The sequence below is a fragment of the Pelophylax lessonae genome, assembly GCF_965119305.1.
Source record: "Pelophylax lessonae genome assembly, chromosome: 1".
In the NCBI taxonomy this organism is placed as follows: Eukaryota; Metazoa; Chordata; class Amphibia; order Anura; family Ranidae; genus Pelophylax; species Pelophylax lessonae.
Genome location: NC_138768.1, coordinates 188,429,351 through 188,443,177, shown reverse-complemented (window position 1 = coordinate 188,443,177; position 13,827 = coordinate 188,429,351). Strand labels below are relative to the sequence as shown.

General features: G+C 37.1%; 1 protein-coding gene across 4 annotated transcripts in view; it reads left to right on the top strand.

Moving 5' to 3' along the window:
• SEMA6A (semaphorin 6A) overlaps positions 1–13,827 on the top strand; it is a 304,176-nt gene that overhangs the window by 251,335 nt on the left and 39,014 nt on the right. For 3 of the 4 annotated variants that reach the window (XM_082243678.1, XM_082243677.1, XM_082243676.1), the window contains one exon: positions 7,240–9,160. The exons of the other annotated variant lie outside the window; for it this stretch is intronic. In XM_082243678.1, coding sequence (XP_082099804.1) covers positions 7,240–8,420 — 1,181 coding nt within the window. In that variant the 3' untranslated portion in view covers positions 8,421–9,160. Of the gene's footprint in view, positions 1–7,239; positions 9,161–13,827 lie in introns of those variants that run through there. 4 annotated transcript variants of the gene reach the window in all.

The window sequence follows — 13,827 nt, the reverse complement described above, 5'->3', positions numbered from 1 at the left end:
GAACCATGAATGCCAACATGTACTGTGACATACTGAAGCAGAGCATGATCCCCTCCCTTCGGCCGCAGGGCAGTATTCCAACATAACGACCCCAAACACACCTCCAAGATGACCACTGCCTTGCTAAAGAAGCTCAGGATAAAGGTGATGGACTGGCCAAACATGTCTCCAGTCCTAAATCCTATTGAGCATCTGTGGGGCATCCTCAAATGGAAGGTGGAGGAGCACAAGGTCTCTAACATCCATCCGCTCCATGAAGTCGTCATGGAGGAGTGAAAGAGGACTCCAGTGGCAACCTGTGAAGATCTGGTGAACTCCATGCCCAAGAGGGTTAAGGCAGTGCTGGAAACTAATGGTGGCCACACAAAATATTGACACTTTGGGCCCAATTTGGGCATTTTCACTTAGGGGTGTACTCACTTTATTTGCCAGCGGTTTAGACATTGCAGCAAATTTACAGCGAATTTACACTGTTGTACAAGCTGTACTCACTACTTTACGTTGTAGAAAAAGTATAATTTCTTCAGTGTTCTGACATGAAAAGATTTAATAAAATATTTACAAAAATGTGAGGGGGTGCACTCACTTTTGTGAGATACTGTATACAGTTTGTGCTGAGCAAAGTCTTCATATTATGCATTGCACTGTGTTGATGGTATAGCTGGGAGTTGCCTAACTCTTTCCCAGGAAAGCCCCAAGGAGTGTCAGTGCACAATGATGCCAGGTCTGGGTGTACAATAGCATCTGACGCTATACTCTGTATTAATGTGCTTAATGGTTAGAAAATTGGGTCCACTTCAATGTTTTCTAAATGCAAAATAAATGCCTAGATGCTGCCGCAGAACAGAAACAACACTTAGCTGCATTGCTTAGTTGCATTTCTAGAGTAACTTGCTCTTGGAATTTTGCATTGGGTGCTTCATCTGCATTTGTCATAACAAATCACCCATAATAATAAAGCACATTTGTATGTCTGCTCTAATATATGAAGCCAAGTTCATTCAGTTTCACACCGAGCTTCTCTTCACCCCATATATGTGATTTGCAGGGTAGTTACTGACACAGCAATGACGTATAGCTGGGTCCTAATCAATAGAACAGATTTCTGACAGCAAGACAGAGCTGTAACAAGTTTGTAAGAACAGCTATGGCCTTTTTTTTTTTTTTTTTCTCCGAAAGAATTCAGACACTGCACTTTATTTCTTTTGCAGTCTACATGATTGGTGTTTCAACTAGCGTTCACATTAGAGCTCAGAGCAAAGCTTTATTTGTATGCCTTAGATGTCATGTCCTGCTTAGAAAGTGCTCAGCGAGGTTAGCAATGGCTGAAAACAGAGCCTCCATACAGTACATGATCTGGGTGAACAATCAGCATCATACATGACTAATGCATCACTAATTAAGGCTTATAAAAAAACAAGTCTTCCACAGCTGCATATTGGATCAAGCTTAATCCCCCTGTGAAATGTTTGCATAAGAATTTGCTTAGCAGTTAAATATCTTACCTTATATTGAGGCCTATACAGAACCAGAGCAGTGGTACGTGTTTGATAAATGTATTCTTTTACAAAGTGAAAAAAGCAGACTGCAGTTTTCCTTGCCCTGTATGAGCAATATCTGCAACAAAAAACCTACCGCCGGTTTGTTCTTTTTTGTGCCGCATTTTAATTACTGCATTGTTCTTGCTGGCATAATCATATTACCAGTTTGTCAGCCAATTGTGAGCACATGCCTCGGTTTAGGAGCAAACTGGCATAGCTGGACACCTATTCTCCCTATTTCAAAACTGTTCTAAGCCCACCTTTATTGAGTTTGGTCACATTCACCTATAACATTAACTTGGTTTTATAAAACTGGCACAAAGGAAAATACAGCTGCACATATAATCTTATATTATCATATAATATCCTCTAGTCTTATTATAAAGATAAAACATTAAACTAGAACAGATCTTGCTTTGGGCAGCTTTTTCTACCCTAGTCTCAGTGGTCACATTACATAGCCCTTTTTTTTTTTTTAAACATAACTTTTTTTTTTTATGTTGAAAAGTTGGTTAGGGTTTTTTGTTACTGACTACAATGGTTGTCTACTAGAAAGTTTTAGCCACCATATTTTCCTCGTGCAACAGCAAATCCAATTGCTTTTCTTGTGATACTCCAGAATAATTCAGTTCATGCTTTGGAGCCCTGCAGGATTTTACTTTGTGTTTTTTTTTTTTTTTTTTCTGTTCTTTTTTTCTTTTTTTTCTTTTTGCAACAGCAGAAAAAATTCCGCTTTCGAAAGACAACTAATTTACTTGTAAAATGTGTAGTTGTAAAATGTGCATGGGGTCTATGAGTTATTACTTGTAGACTGTTCTGGCTCCATTGTAACTTTCCATAGATAAAATGGAGATTGATGACTCGACTATACACACAAATAACTCTAACACAGAAATATTAGGTGGGTACTGTTAAAGATTTTATTTTGTTGTAAATGTTTTAATTTTTTTTGTTTCATTTTTTAGATTGCTTTTATATTTGGCCCTGAAACCTAAAACACAAGTTGCTAAAAGTTTAAAGTGTCTTTTATAACATTCACAAATGTATGATGTTATGAATTTGTGGTATCCAAAACCCTAGGTTTGACTAAATTGAAATAATGGCTTTTCGTGTTTAAATAAGAAGCCCTGCCTTGCCATGGGCTCGTTATTTGCAAATAAAAATAATTTTGGAGCTTCTGTGCCAATATTTTATAGAACCTTTGTATAACTTAAAATGATTGAGGTGAATACAGAAGTTTAACCACTTCCTGACCACCCTATAGCAGATATACTGCTACAGGGTGGCCCTCCTGTGCAGGATCATGCGAGCCACCGACAGGCCGCTTCTGCTGTGTTTAGTCCCAGCAGAAGCCAATCTCTAGGTGTCAGGCACTGGATGTCCGCTGGCACCTGCCGATTGTTGGTAAAACATACAGAACAGAGATCTGCCTATGTAAACAAGGCAGATCTCCGATCTGACCGGGGAAGGGATGAATTTTGTTAGATGATTCCATGTTCCATAGATGAATTCCATCTTTTACTCTAGTAAAAGCAACACACAGTACACAAAAACACTGGTTAGGCACACAGTTAACCCTTTGATTGCCCTAGATATTTAACCCCTTCCCAGCCAGTGTCAGTACAGTGAAAGTGCATATTTCTAGCACTGTATTAGTGTCACTGGTTCCCAAATAAGGTTAAAAAATATCAATGTCCGCCACAGTATCGCAGTCCCACTATAAACCGCAGACCGCCACCATTACTAGTATAGAAAAAAATAAATAAAATTACAATCATTTATACCATAGTTATAGTTTGTAAACACTTTTATAGCGTAAACGCAATATACACTTATTGGCATTTCTTTTTTTTTTTTTACCAAAGACATGTAGCAGAATACATATTGGCCTAAATTTTATTAATGTGTTTTTTTTTTTTTTTAATTTGATATGTTTCATAGCAAAAAGTTAAAAAAAAATTTTTTTTTCAAATTTGTCGGTCTTTTTTGGGCTTATAGTGCAAAAAAATTAAAGACATGCTATTCAAATACCACCAAAAGAAAGCTTTATTTGTGGGCAAAATGGACATCAATTTTATTTGTATACAGCGTTGCTTGGCTGCGCAATTGTCAGTTAAAGTATCGCAGTGCCATCTCACAAAAAATGGCCTGGTCATGAAGAAAGGTAAATCTTTCAGAGGTCAAGAGGTTAAGAAGTGTCAAAGTGCATGTAATGAAAGCGTTTTACAAGTATATTTGTGAATGTTAAAGGACTCAATTAAACCTGTTCAACTTGCATTTTAGGTTCATTTACTCTTTTACCTAGAACTTGCTAACTCTAATGCCCCGTACACACATGCAGATTATCCGAAGACTTTTGTCTGTAGACTTACCAAAACCATATAATATGAGGTCAAACCTAAACACTTTCAATTTGTATGCAATCCGGCAGGCCCTTGCACTACATAGAAAAGGTAAATCTGAAGACAAAAGTCTTCAGATAATCTGCACGTGTGTACGGGGCATTAGGCTTCGTTCACAGCTGAGCAATCTGCAGCCGCTCGTTTTTTTGAGCTTTCTTTTGTTTTTTACTTGAGCATTTTTGGAGCCGCGCCATTCACTTTAATGGGCCTCCCTCCTCTCCAAAAACATTCAGAAAGAGGCTCATGTACCAAATCTTGGCGCAGAGGCAGGAGCTTTTGCGGTCGCAATTTTTGCCACGATTGTACCGCGATTTGTCGCTCAACAATCACAGCAAAATCTCCCCCACGTTTTGGGGTGCCATTAATAAATAATGGCATCGCAAACGCTTTCCGCGTTTTGCTGCAATTTTGCCTGTGATCCGGATCGCTCAGGTGTGAACGAAGCCTAAGAATGTTTTAATGTAAAAGCATCTTATCCCTTTTTAATAAGGATTAGCATCATGTGATGTAATGCTGATTTATATAATTGCCTATTCATGATTTTTGTTTTTCATGTTTTTGGTATGTTTCAGTTATTTTATGGATAATTTTGGATAAATAACAGTGAAGACTTAACATTTTTATTTAAGTTATGTACTTAAACTGTAACTTGTATTATTGTTGCTTTTTTTTAATGACCAAGTACTAATTGGGTTGAATGTTAACTCAATGAACAAAACATTCCACAATTTTGGCTTTTATAGACAGAAAATACTTTTGATCAATCATGTAGTAAAAATGGATCCAGGATTTCTAATTAACACTTTTTCTCTGGCTACCCTTTAAAAGCCAACACATTTTTACATTCAAAAACCCTTTGGACACAGAACTGGCAGTACTTAAAAAGTGGTACATCTTTTTCATTACCGAATTCACCCCTGGACATCCATGCATATTTAAAAGTCTCTTTTTTGTGATTTTAAATTATTTTTTTTCTTCCTTAACATGTTTATTTTATTGTAAGCATATTTTTTTTTATTCTAATCCCTTCATTAGTTGTGCCTTTGTCTTTATTGCTAAGTACGTATTTGTATAGATAAACATGTACTAAAAGAAGCTAATGAATTAAAAGCAGAGATTGTAGATTGCTATAAACCTAAAGTTTAATGCAATGTTTAACAAATGCTTAGCTTTAAATATTAAAAAAAATATAAAATTATTCTCATTCTGGTTTTAAAACAAAGTGAATTTACTCACATTACATCTTTTTAGATATACATATTTAACTGTCAACCTAAATAGAGCAATATAGGTAGTATCAATATTTATTATTTGTAGATTATTTCTCATAATGTTCTCTATCTAAACTACAGGCATCCTACTCCAAAAAGAAAAGTATACTATTTTCCAAAATTTTAATAAACCCAAAAACAAAGATGTAATATATTGTAGCTTACCAGTCCTTATATTTGGTGACTGCATTAGTTTAATTTTAAAAAGCTTTTTTCATATATTTCTGTCTGGTGATCCTGCCAGGAACACACTTCTTTCCTGGATTGACGACACTCTCGCTTGCCCTTCTGTATCAGGACAATCAAAACAAGATAGGACTGTGGGAATCCCTCCCCTCTCCTGTTGTCCTGCAGTCCTCAGAGAACAATGAATTTGATAACATTAAGCACATAAGGAGAGCATAGGAAGTATGTTGGCTTACAAAATTTCTGGCAAGTTCAACATTTATTTTTTAACTTAAAATACTTTCAATGGTTTTTTAGGGTTTACATAAACTTTGAGTACTAGGCCATTTAGACTTTAAAAAGCAAAGGTCATAACAAAAAAAAAAAAAAAAAGTAAGGGCAAAGAATCGAATTAGCCACCATGGTCAACAGCTGCATTTCTTCCCATAATTGCTTATTTACTTGACAGCTTATATAAATAGCTTATATACTGTATATATGTGTGTAAATATATATGTCATCCCTTAACACTGCTTTAGGATGTGTATAGTCAAAACAGGGAAACATTTTGCATTGGAAAATTAACAGTTACAGCACATTAGGCCAACTTAATAACACTAACAACACGAAGTCCAAACTGCTATTCAAAAGTTTTTTTGTCAGTCTTTGCAAGGGTTGTGTGTTTATATTGGGGTATTATATGAAATACATTTTAATTTTAATGTTCATTAAAGTAGATATAAACCCTAACTAGGCAATATTTAGCTCGCAAAAGCACTAATTAATAACAGTTGTCCTGTTTTTTTTTTTTTTTTTTTTTTAATCCATTTTTGGATCTCTGTGCATCTGACCCCCCCTTCAGCCTTTTTTAGCCACTTCCTGTCTACATACATCAGCTGCACAGCGCTATGTAGACAGGATTTCTGATACTGGTAATAGTGGACTAAGCCTGCTTATAATCTTAACCAAGAGTATATGTGACAGGTCGACAATGTAAGAGTACAGTTGGGAGAAAGTGGTCACCCTATAACAGGAAGTGCCTGAACAAGGATCACCAAGTGAAATCTGCAGATTCAAAAAGATTGAAATGAAATTTTGAAATTAAATTTACATATTAAAGGCTTGTATGAGAACTTAGTGATTGGGTTTACCTCTAGTTAAGACTATTAGAATCCAACCTAGAATCATATGACTTTTATAATACATTTGACCTATAGCCTTGTGCACTTCTGTTAACAATAATCTCCTTAGTGATTGATAAGTTACGGTAGGGTAGTGAGGAATTATTTATATAAGCTACTAAGATCATCAGAGTATCTAGAATGCATTCATATTTATATACAGACATTTAATATGCACATGCTCTGACATAAACTTTTTGATTTCTTTTTTTATCGTGTGCACCACATACAATTTATTACATTAATTATAATGCCATCAGTATTAGACTTTGTACATTTATTTCTCCCCAGGCCACAGCTATGACACTTAGAATAGTATGTTATTTTTACTTAATTAATCAAACATGACAATGTGACACATTCATTTTTATGCTGTCAAGATGATGAGGGAACATATGTATAATTGCAGTAGACATTCTTGATTACCAAGTAAATAGAAACAGCGACTTCACAATCTTCCCTGAAAGTAGAAGTTTAACACATTTTTTACCAAATCCAAACCATTATCCAATACCAGATTAGAGACAGAAATCTTGGAGACCTGAGATGCTTAAAAACTTTTTTATTTTTATAAATATGTCATAAGAAAATGTATGGTATTATTTTAAGCACTAATGACAATAGCTTTTGTTATTTATACACTTTAACTTGGTTAACTTTTTTGTCATATTTGTTGCAGGGGTGATTCGTGAAAGTTATCTCAAAGGTCACGACCAGCTTGTTCCAGTCACACTTTTGGCCATTGCTGTAATTCTTGCTTTTGTCATGGGTGCTGTCTTCTCTGGAATTATTGTGTACTGTATCTGTGACCACCGCAGGAGAGATGTGGATGTGGTGCAGAGGAAAGACAAAGACCTTAGTCACTCCCGTAGAGGTTCAATGGCAAGTGTTACCAAGTTAAGTGGACTCTTCGGTGATGGTCAGGGCAAGGAGCCTAAACCGGAGGCCATCCTTACACCTTTAATGCATAATGGAAAACTTGCCACCCCAGGCACAACTGCAAAATTGTTAATCAAAGCTGAACAGCATCACCTAGACTTAGCAGCTCTACCAACTCCTGAGTCCACTCCAACTTTGCAACAAAAGAGAAAACCCAGCCGAGGTAGCAGAGACTGGGAAAGAAACCAAAATATTATCAATGCCTGTACAAAAGATATGCCACCTATGCCATCACCTGTTATACCAACTGATTTGCCTCTTCGTGCATCACCTAGCCACATTCCAAGTGTAGTAGTACTTCCAATAACTCAGCAAGGGTATCAACATGACTACGTAGACCAGCCAAAAATAACAGAGGTGGCACAAATATCTATTGAAAATCAGAGTTCCACTCTAGAGTACAAAACAATTAAAGAGCACCTTGCCAGCAAAAGTCCAAATCACGGTGTCAACTTGGTGGAAAATCTAGATAGCATTCCACCAAAGGTACCTCAAAGGGAGGCTTCACTAGGTCCTCCAAGTTCCTCAATGTCCCAGAATGGAATGGGCAAACGAATAGACATGCACTCTTCAGCATACAGTGTGGAATACAAGAGAAACTATCCTACAAACTCGCTCACAAGAACTCACCAATCTTCAACCCTCAAAAGAAACAATACTAATTCATCAAATTCGTCTCATCTCTCCAGACATCAGAGCTTTGGTAGAGGGGACAACCCTCCCCCTACTCCACAAAGAGTAGACTCTATACATTTCAATGCTGCTCAAGGGCAGACAGTGACTCTTACAAGGCAGCCTAGCATCAATGCTTATAACTCTCTGCCCAGATCAGGTGTGAAACGTACTCCCTCCTTAAAGCCAGATGTACCTCCTAAACCTTCATTTTCATCTTCTATTAAGTCCAATGATGCATGTACATAATTAGATCAGAAGGGTTCAATACCAGCTAAAAAGAATTTGCCATTATGAGCCAGTGTACTGCAACTTCATCAATAAACTTCAATTTCCAAGAAGGCTATCATTAAGCTACAAACTCTTTGGAAAGGAAAGTGAATATTTTCTTACAAAATTATGTGATGTATGGTTTATATTTACAACTGCAGGACTTGCACACAATTATAAACAGTTGTCTTTGTTAAGACTTAACCCCAGAACATCACATCTCATGAGCCAAAAGCACAAAGTTGAATGTTACCTCCTAAAACTCCTCCAGGACTGGTAGACGGAGGGTAGAAGAGTAACGGACAACGAGACAAAGGAAAGGGACGCATGACTTCAGAGACAATGCTAACGCAAAGTAAAATAAATGGCAGACGTTTACTATGTGCAGATACTGTGAAATGCCCATCAGTGTTACAGCCGCTTGATTAGCAGATGGATGCCTAACTGGGCACAGTTCCTCCTAATCTCTGCTACACTTCTCTTTATAATGAATAACATGTGACCAGTTAACAATAGTAACTTTGATTATTTATTGTTCATTTTGTCTTTCCTAAGGAAATGACTGTCCTGCAAATCACCTTATGAGCAGCTTTGTGGAGGAAAAAAACAAAAACAAATAAATGACAATGAACTTATGATTCTTATTTAACATGACACTGCTAACTAAAGTAGTTGAGTTATTTTATTATTTTTTCCAATAAATTGGCAGAAGATCTAATTTTGTGCTGGCATTCTAAAATTTGGATTGCATTTCAATCTTCCTTCATGTTCATCTTCTGTTCCTCCTTTTGTTTATCAATTAGTTTTTTTTATACTTTTAACTCTATCATCTCCAGGAAGGGTATGTGACTTCCAAATAGTATGTTGCAAAACCATCCAGATCCGATGGGATTAAAGGGGAATATTTATTTTCTAATTGAAAGGATTCACTGGCTGGGCCTTTGACATTTTATTTTTCATTTCATATAGAAACAAGGATCTCACTTTTAATTTGACTTCATGTAGGAACTGTAAAATCCTCCGTGTGATATATCTTGCACTCTTGTGTACGCCATTGCTGTCAGCATTGTCTCGTCAGTAGTAATTATTTTCTGTGAAGGCACCATTTTGTGCTGTGCCATCCTACTTCATGTTGCATGTACGTCAGCAAATGAGATCCACCGATGGTGTGAAATTGAGTAATCTGCCAGCTCTGAAACCATGCATAGACTGATCTTACAGGTTGTTTATGGAAAAATTCTATCTGTGAATAACCTTTTTCTTCCACATGTAAATTTGTGCCTTACACCTTGAGTTTTGTGTACTTGTGAGCTGTAGTACCTAAACCTTTTCCTATCAGATAGATACCCAATAATTATTTACCCATACCTCCATGCTCCCTATCAGTGCTTGCAGTGCCTGCTGGGATTTTTGGAGATAAATCCACAGTAGTCTGGAGAAGAATGTAGCGGTAAGACACAGCTCCATAATCCCTCGGACAGTACTGCACCCTGTAATAAATGTGATCATTCTGGATGTGCCAACCTTGTTCTTAGTCCACCCTTGTATCATACTATCAGTATGTCCACTGTTGTGGGTGGCATTTTCCTTTTCCAATATTACCCCTTTACTCTATCATATCATTTCAGTATGGTGATATTATACATCAGCTAATGTACTGTCTTCATGTCTGGTGTGCACACTGGATGTAATACGGAATGTGATTGGCTGGCTTCCGTAAGAACTATCCGAACCACACTCACAGTATGTATGTACAGTCTGAAATGAAGTTAGATAGTTTTAAAGCAGGCTGGCTCCTGCTGTAATTGAATACTGCTAGAGTAGGAAAAACCAGAAGGACATTACAAATGATTTTTTATTTCTCATTTTTTTTCCATTTGATTAGTTTCTGTTCAGAGGATATATTTTACAAAACCTACTATAACATCTGTATCAACATACTTTAGAGACCTTGTTTTTTTGTTTTTTATTTGATCTCTTGTGTTTGACTTTTATACCAGTTTTGTCCGATTTTTATTTAATTGGTTAAAAATTAGTTATTTAAAGACCTGTCATATATAAGTGATTTTACAAACTCAAGATGGGTTAGAATAATGTGTATAACAAGGGTGGTTGCATTCCATTCCATTTTCTCTGGTTTGTCATTATTACACATTTTTTTATTCTTTGTGCTGGTTAGGGATTTGACCTGTCAAATTCAAAACATTTTCATTTCTTCCTCTGTATGCCACCAATAGCCATGTTAACGGCTACATTTTGGTAGGCGATTTAAATGTGTCAATGAACTTTGTATGACTGAAAGTAGTCGCTTTACAAGGGAAGCCTAGCATTCTATTATAAAGACATATAAAAATGTTCTGTTGCTCTGTGTCCCAGAGAAATGAAGCTATTCTGTTTTTCTTTACCCCAGCTAAACTTTTTGACCCATTTCTTTCTTTGTTTTAAGGGTTTCATGTATGAAAGTCTCCAGTGAAACCAATAAAACAAGAATGTTCTAAGATTCTGTTAGGTTAATGTTTGAGATGCAGAGAAAATCTGAAATCCCACTTATGTTAATCATGCATATTAGGAAGCAGGGGTGTGATAGAAAGTACCTGTTTAATAAAAAAAATCCCCCAGCCTCCCTATCTAGCTCTCTCAGTACACATAGCACTCCCCACTCCCTCTCCTACAGGTCTATACTTACAACCTCAGATGATTGCAACGTTCTGTCTGGAGAGCGAGCATTAAGAATCTATTGCCTGTTTATGAACGTGACCCAAAAACCTGCATCGTGTGTCCCTCAGGCTTTCTGGAAGGGGTGCAAGTCTTAAACGTACACTGCTGGAAGCGCTGGTTCGGGAGGGAGCTCGCCCCGGCTCCTATAATGGCTCAAAGTGAAAAAAGGGTCTCCCTATGACCACATCCATACTATCCCTGAGATGTAAGTGGCAACCTCAGCCTGAACTTTGACCATGCCATGTCCCCAACTTGTTTCGCTTTGCCCCTTAAAGCTTAGTCATGGGGATCATGACTCGACTCCCAGGGGTGGAGCGAAACACGTTGGGGGGCATGGCCTGGTCGAAGTTCAGGCTAAGGTTTCCACTTACACTCATCTCAGGGATGGTATGGATATGCGGTCATAGGGAGACCTTTCTTTACTTTGGACTGTTTACTAATGTCCTATAGACTTGAATTGGACCTACCCCTATAGCAGGAGCAATGTCCTAATCAAGTCTCTGGGATGTTAGTGTGTGGGTTTAGACAGGCTGGCACTAGGTTTTTATTGTTCAGGCTGCATTATGGGGAGGTATGCATGGACACAACTTTGTATATTGAAGGGAGATGGGGGATGTCTTTAAAAAAGTACTCCTCTAAAAACACTAGGGGCTTTGTAGAAGAAAGTAGACAAGACAGACTAGATTTTAATTGTGACTGATTTGTAGCTCAAATCATTGTTTGATGCAAAGTAAATGGGCACCATTTTAAACCATAAAGCACCATGTGATTCCTTACAGGATTTATGGAGCCCAAGGTGGTTGTTAGTTGTGGATGCCCGATGTCTATTTTCTATCACCACACGCATTCTATGATTTGAAATACAATTAAATCAAAATCATCTGTGATACATCTGTTTGCCTTTTGATGTGGCCTTAATGCTGCTTAGCTCATAATGGAAGAATGCATGAGGTGACCATAGTATAGTTATTTAAAAATCTAAGATAGGATAGCTTTCAGTTGAACTGTACAGTTCATTCTGATTATACAATTAGTCCATTTAAAACAAAGTCCAACACAATAGAACAGCAAATCGTCATATTCCAGATAATTCTAATAATAAATAGGATAATTCATGTATAATAAAATCATTTGTTTAGATTAGATTCATGCTGTGGTTTTAAATTTCTAATATAAATCAAAATAATAAAACTTTGATTTGTACAACTACCCAAGTTCTAGCTTTCAAGCAAGCTACTCACATTTTCTGTGCTTTCCTGTACTCCCTATTTTGAACATGAAGGCCAGACACACCAAATATAGTCGATGTTGCATTCCAGGTGTGTCTTCCATTTATGCGTATGTGCCATGAGGGTCAATGACCACTGCAACAGCAGACAGTACTGATTGTATCTACTGCAAAGTGGATGACGCTAACTGCAGTGCAGTTAAAATACCATAGTTTTGCTTATTGCTAGTAAACTTTTAAATGTGTGGGTTCTAGGTTTACTTCTCATGAATTTTTGTAAAAAAAAGTAGATTGGGGAAAAAAGCAACATATATCTAAATATATGAAGCTGAATAAGCAAGTAGAACTTTGTTTTTAGTGGTCTTTGGCAGCATAGTCTTTAGCAGCAAGTAAAGGGTTCAGCATTCTGTTTTCTACACTTTACCGTAGGTTTCTTAGAGCTGGTTCACACTTTTACATTTTTAGTGCAGTTAAATGCACATTTCATCAGGTTCATCAAAGCAAAAGGTGTCCAATGTTTTAACCTCACCTCACATATTGCAGTCAGGCTGTACAATCTACTTTAGATCCACCAACAACTATATAGTGCAAAGTTCTGTTTGGTCTGATACAAATTGATTAGAAAGCATAAGTAGGTTCTCAAACTACATAGTTTTAGTAAATCTAAAGTTAATTATTGTATTGTACAGTTAGATTGTAAGGTGTATGGTAAGCTTTACAGTTTATTTTCTTAAAGAAAAAAAAAAAAAAAAACAGCTGCAGCCTAAGTAGAAAAGTCTGTCCCCTGCCAGGAAGCAGTGCTCTCTCTGCGGAGGTCTGATACGTACATTCAGAAAAGGGAGGTTGACCGCACGCCAGTTCCCAGATAAATGCAAGCTTTATTGGCTAAAATCCAGATAAAATGTACACCATAAGCCCAAAACATGAGATGACCTACATATGTATGTCATATCATGTCTTGGGCTTGTGGTGAACATTTTATCTGGATTTAATCCAATAAAGCTTGCATTTATCTGAGGTCTGGAGTGTGGTCAACCTCCTTTTTCTGCATGTATCTGGATTGTTCCATTCACGGACTGGACTGGTATCCATCTCCTTGTAATAGGGGATTTAGGAGATGATCAGTTTGTATTTGTTCAACTCTGACAATGTACCCTGTTGACTCAGTGCTTGAGCTCTCCATTAGCAGGGAGCATGAACTCTGCTGATTTCCATTCTATAGATCAGACTCAGCAATGGGTTTGTTGGACCTCTGCAGAGAGACCACTGCTTCCACACAGAGAGCAATGGTCTTTTTCTACAGTAATTTGGAAAGTCATACGCTTTGAGATGGTAAAGTATGAACCAGACCAAACTACAAAAGACTATCTTGCAGTTTTTACTCCAATAACTGCAGTCAGTGAGTCTGATTTATTAAAGTGTGAAGTGAGAGGAGGTAGT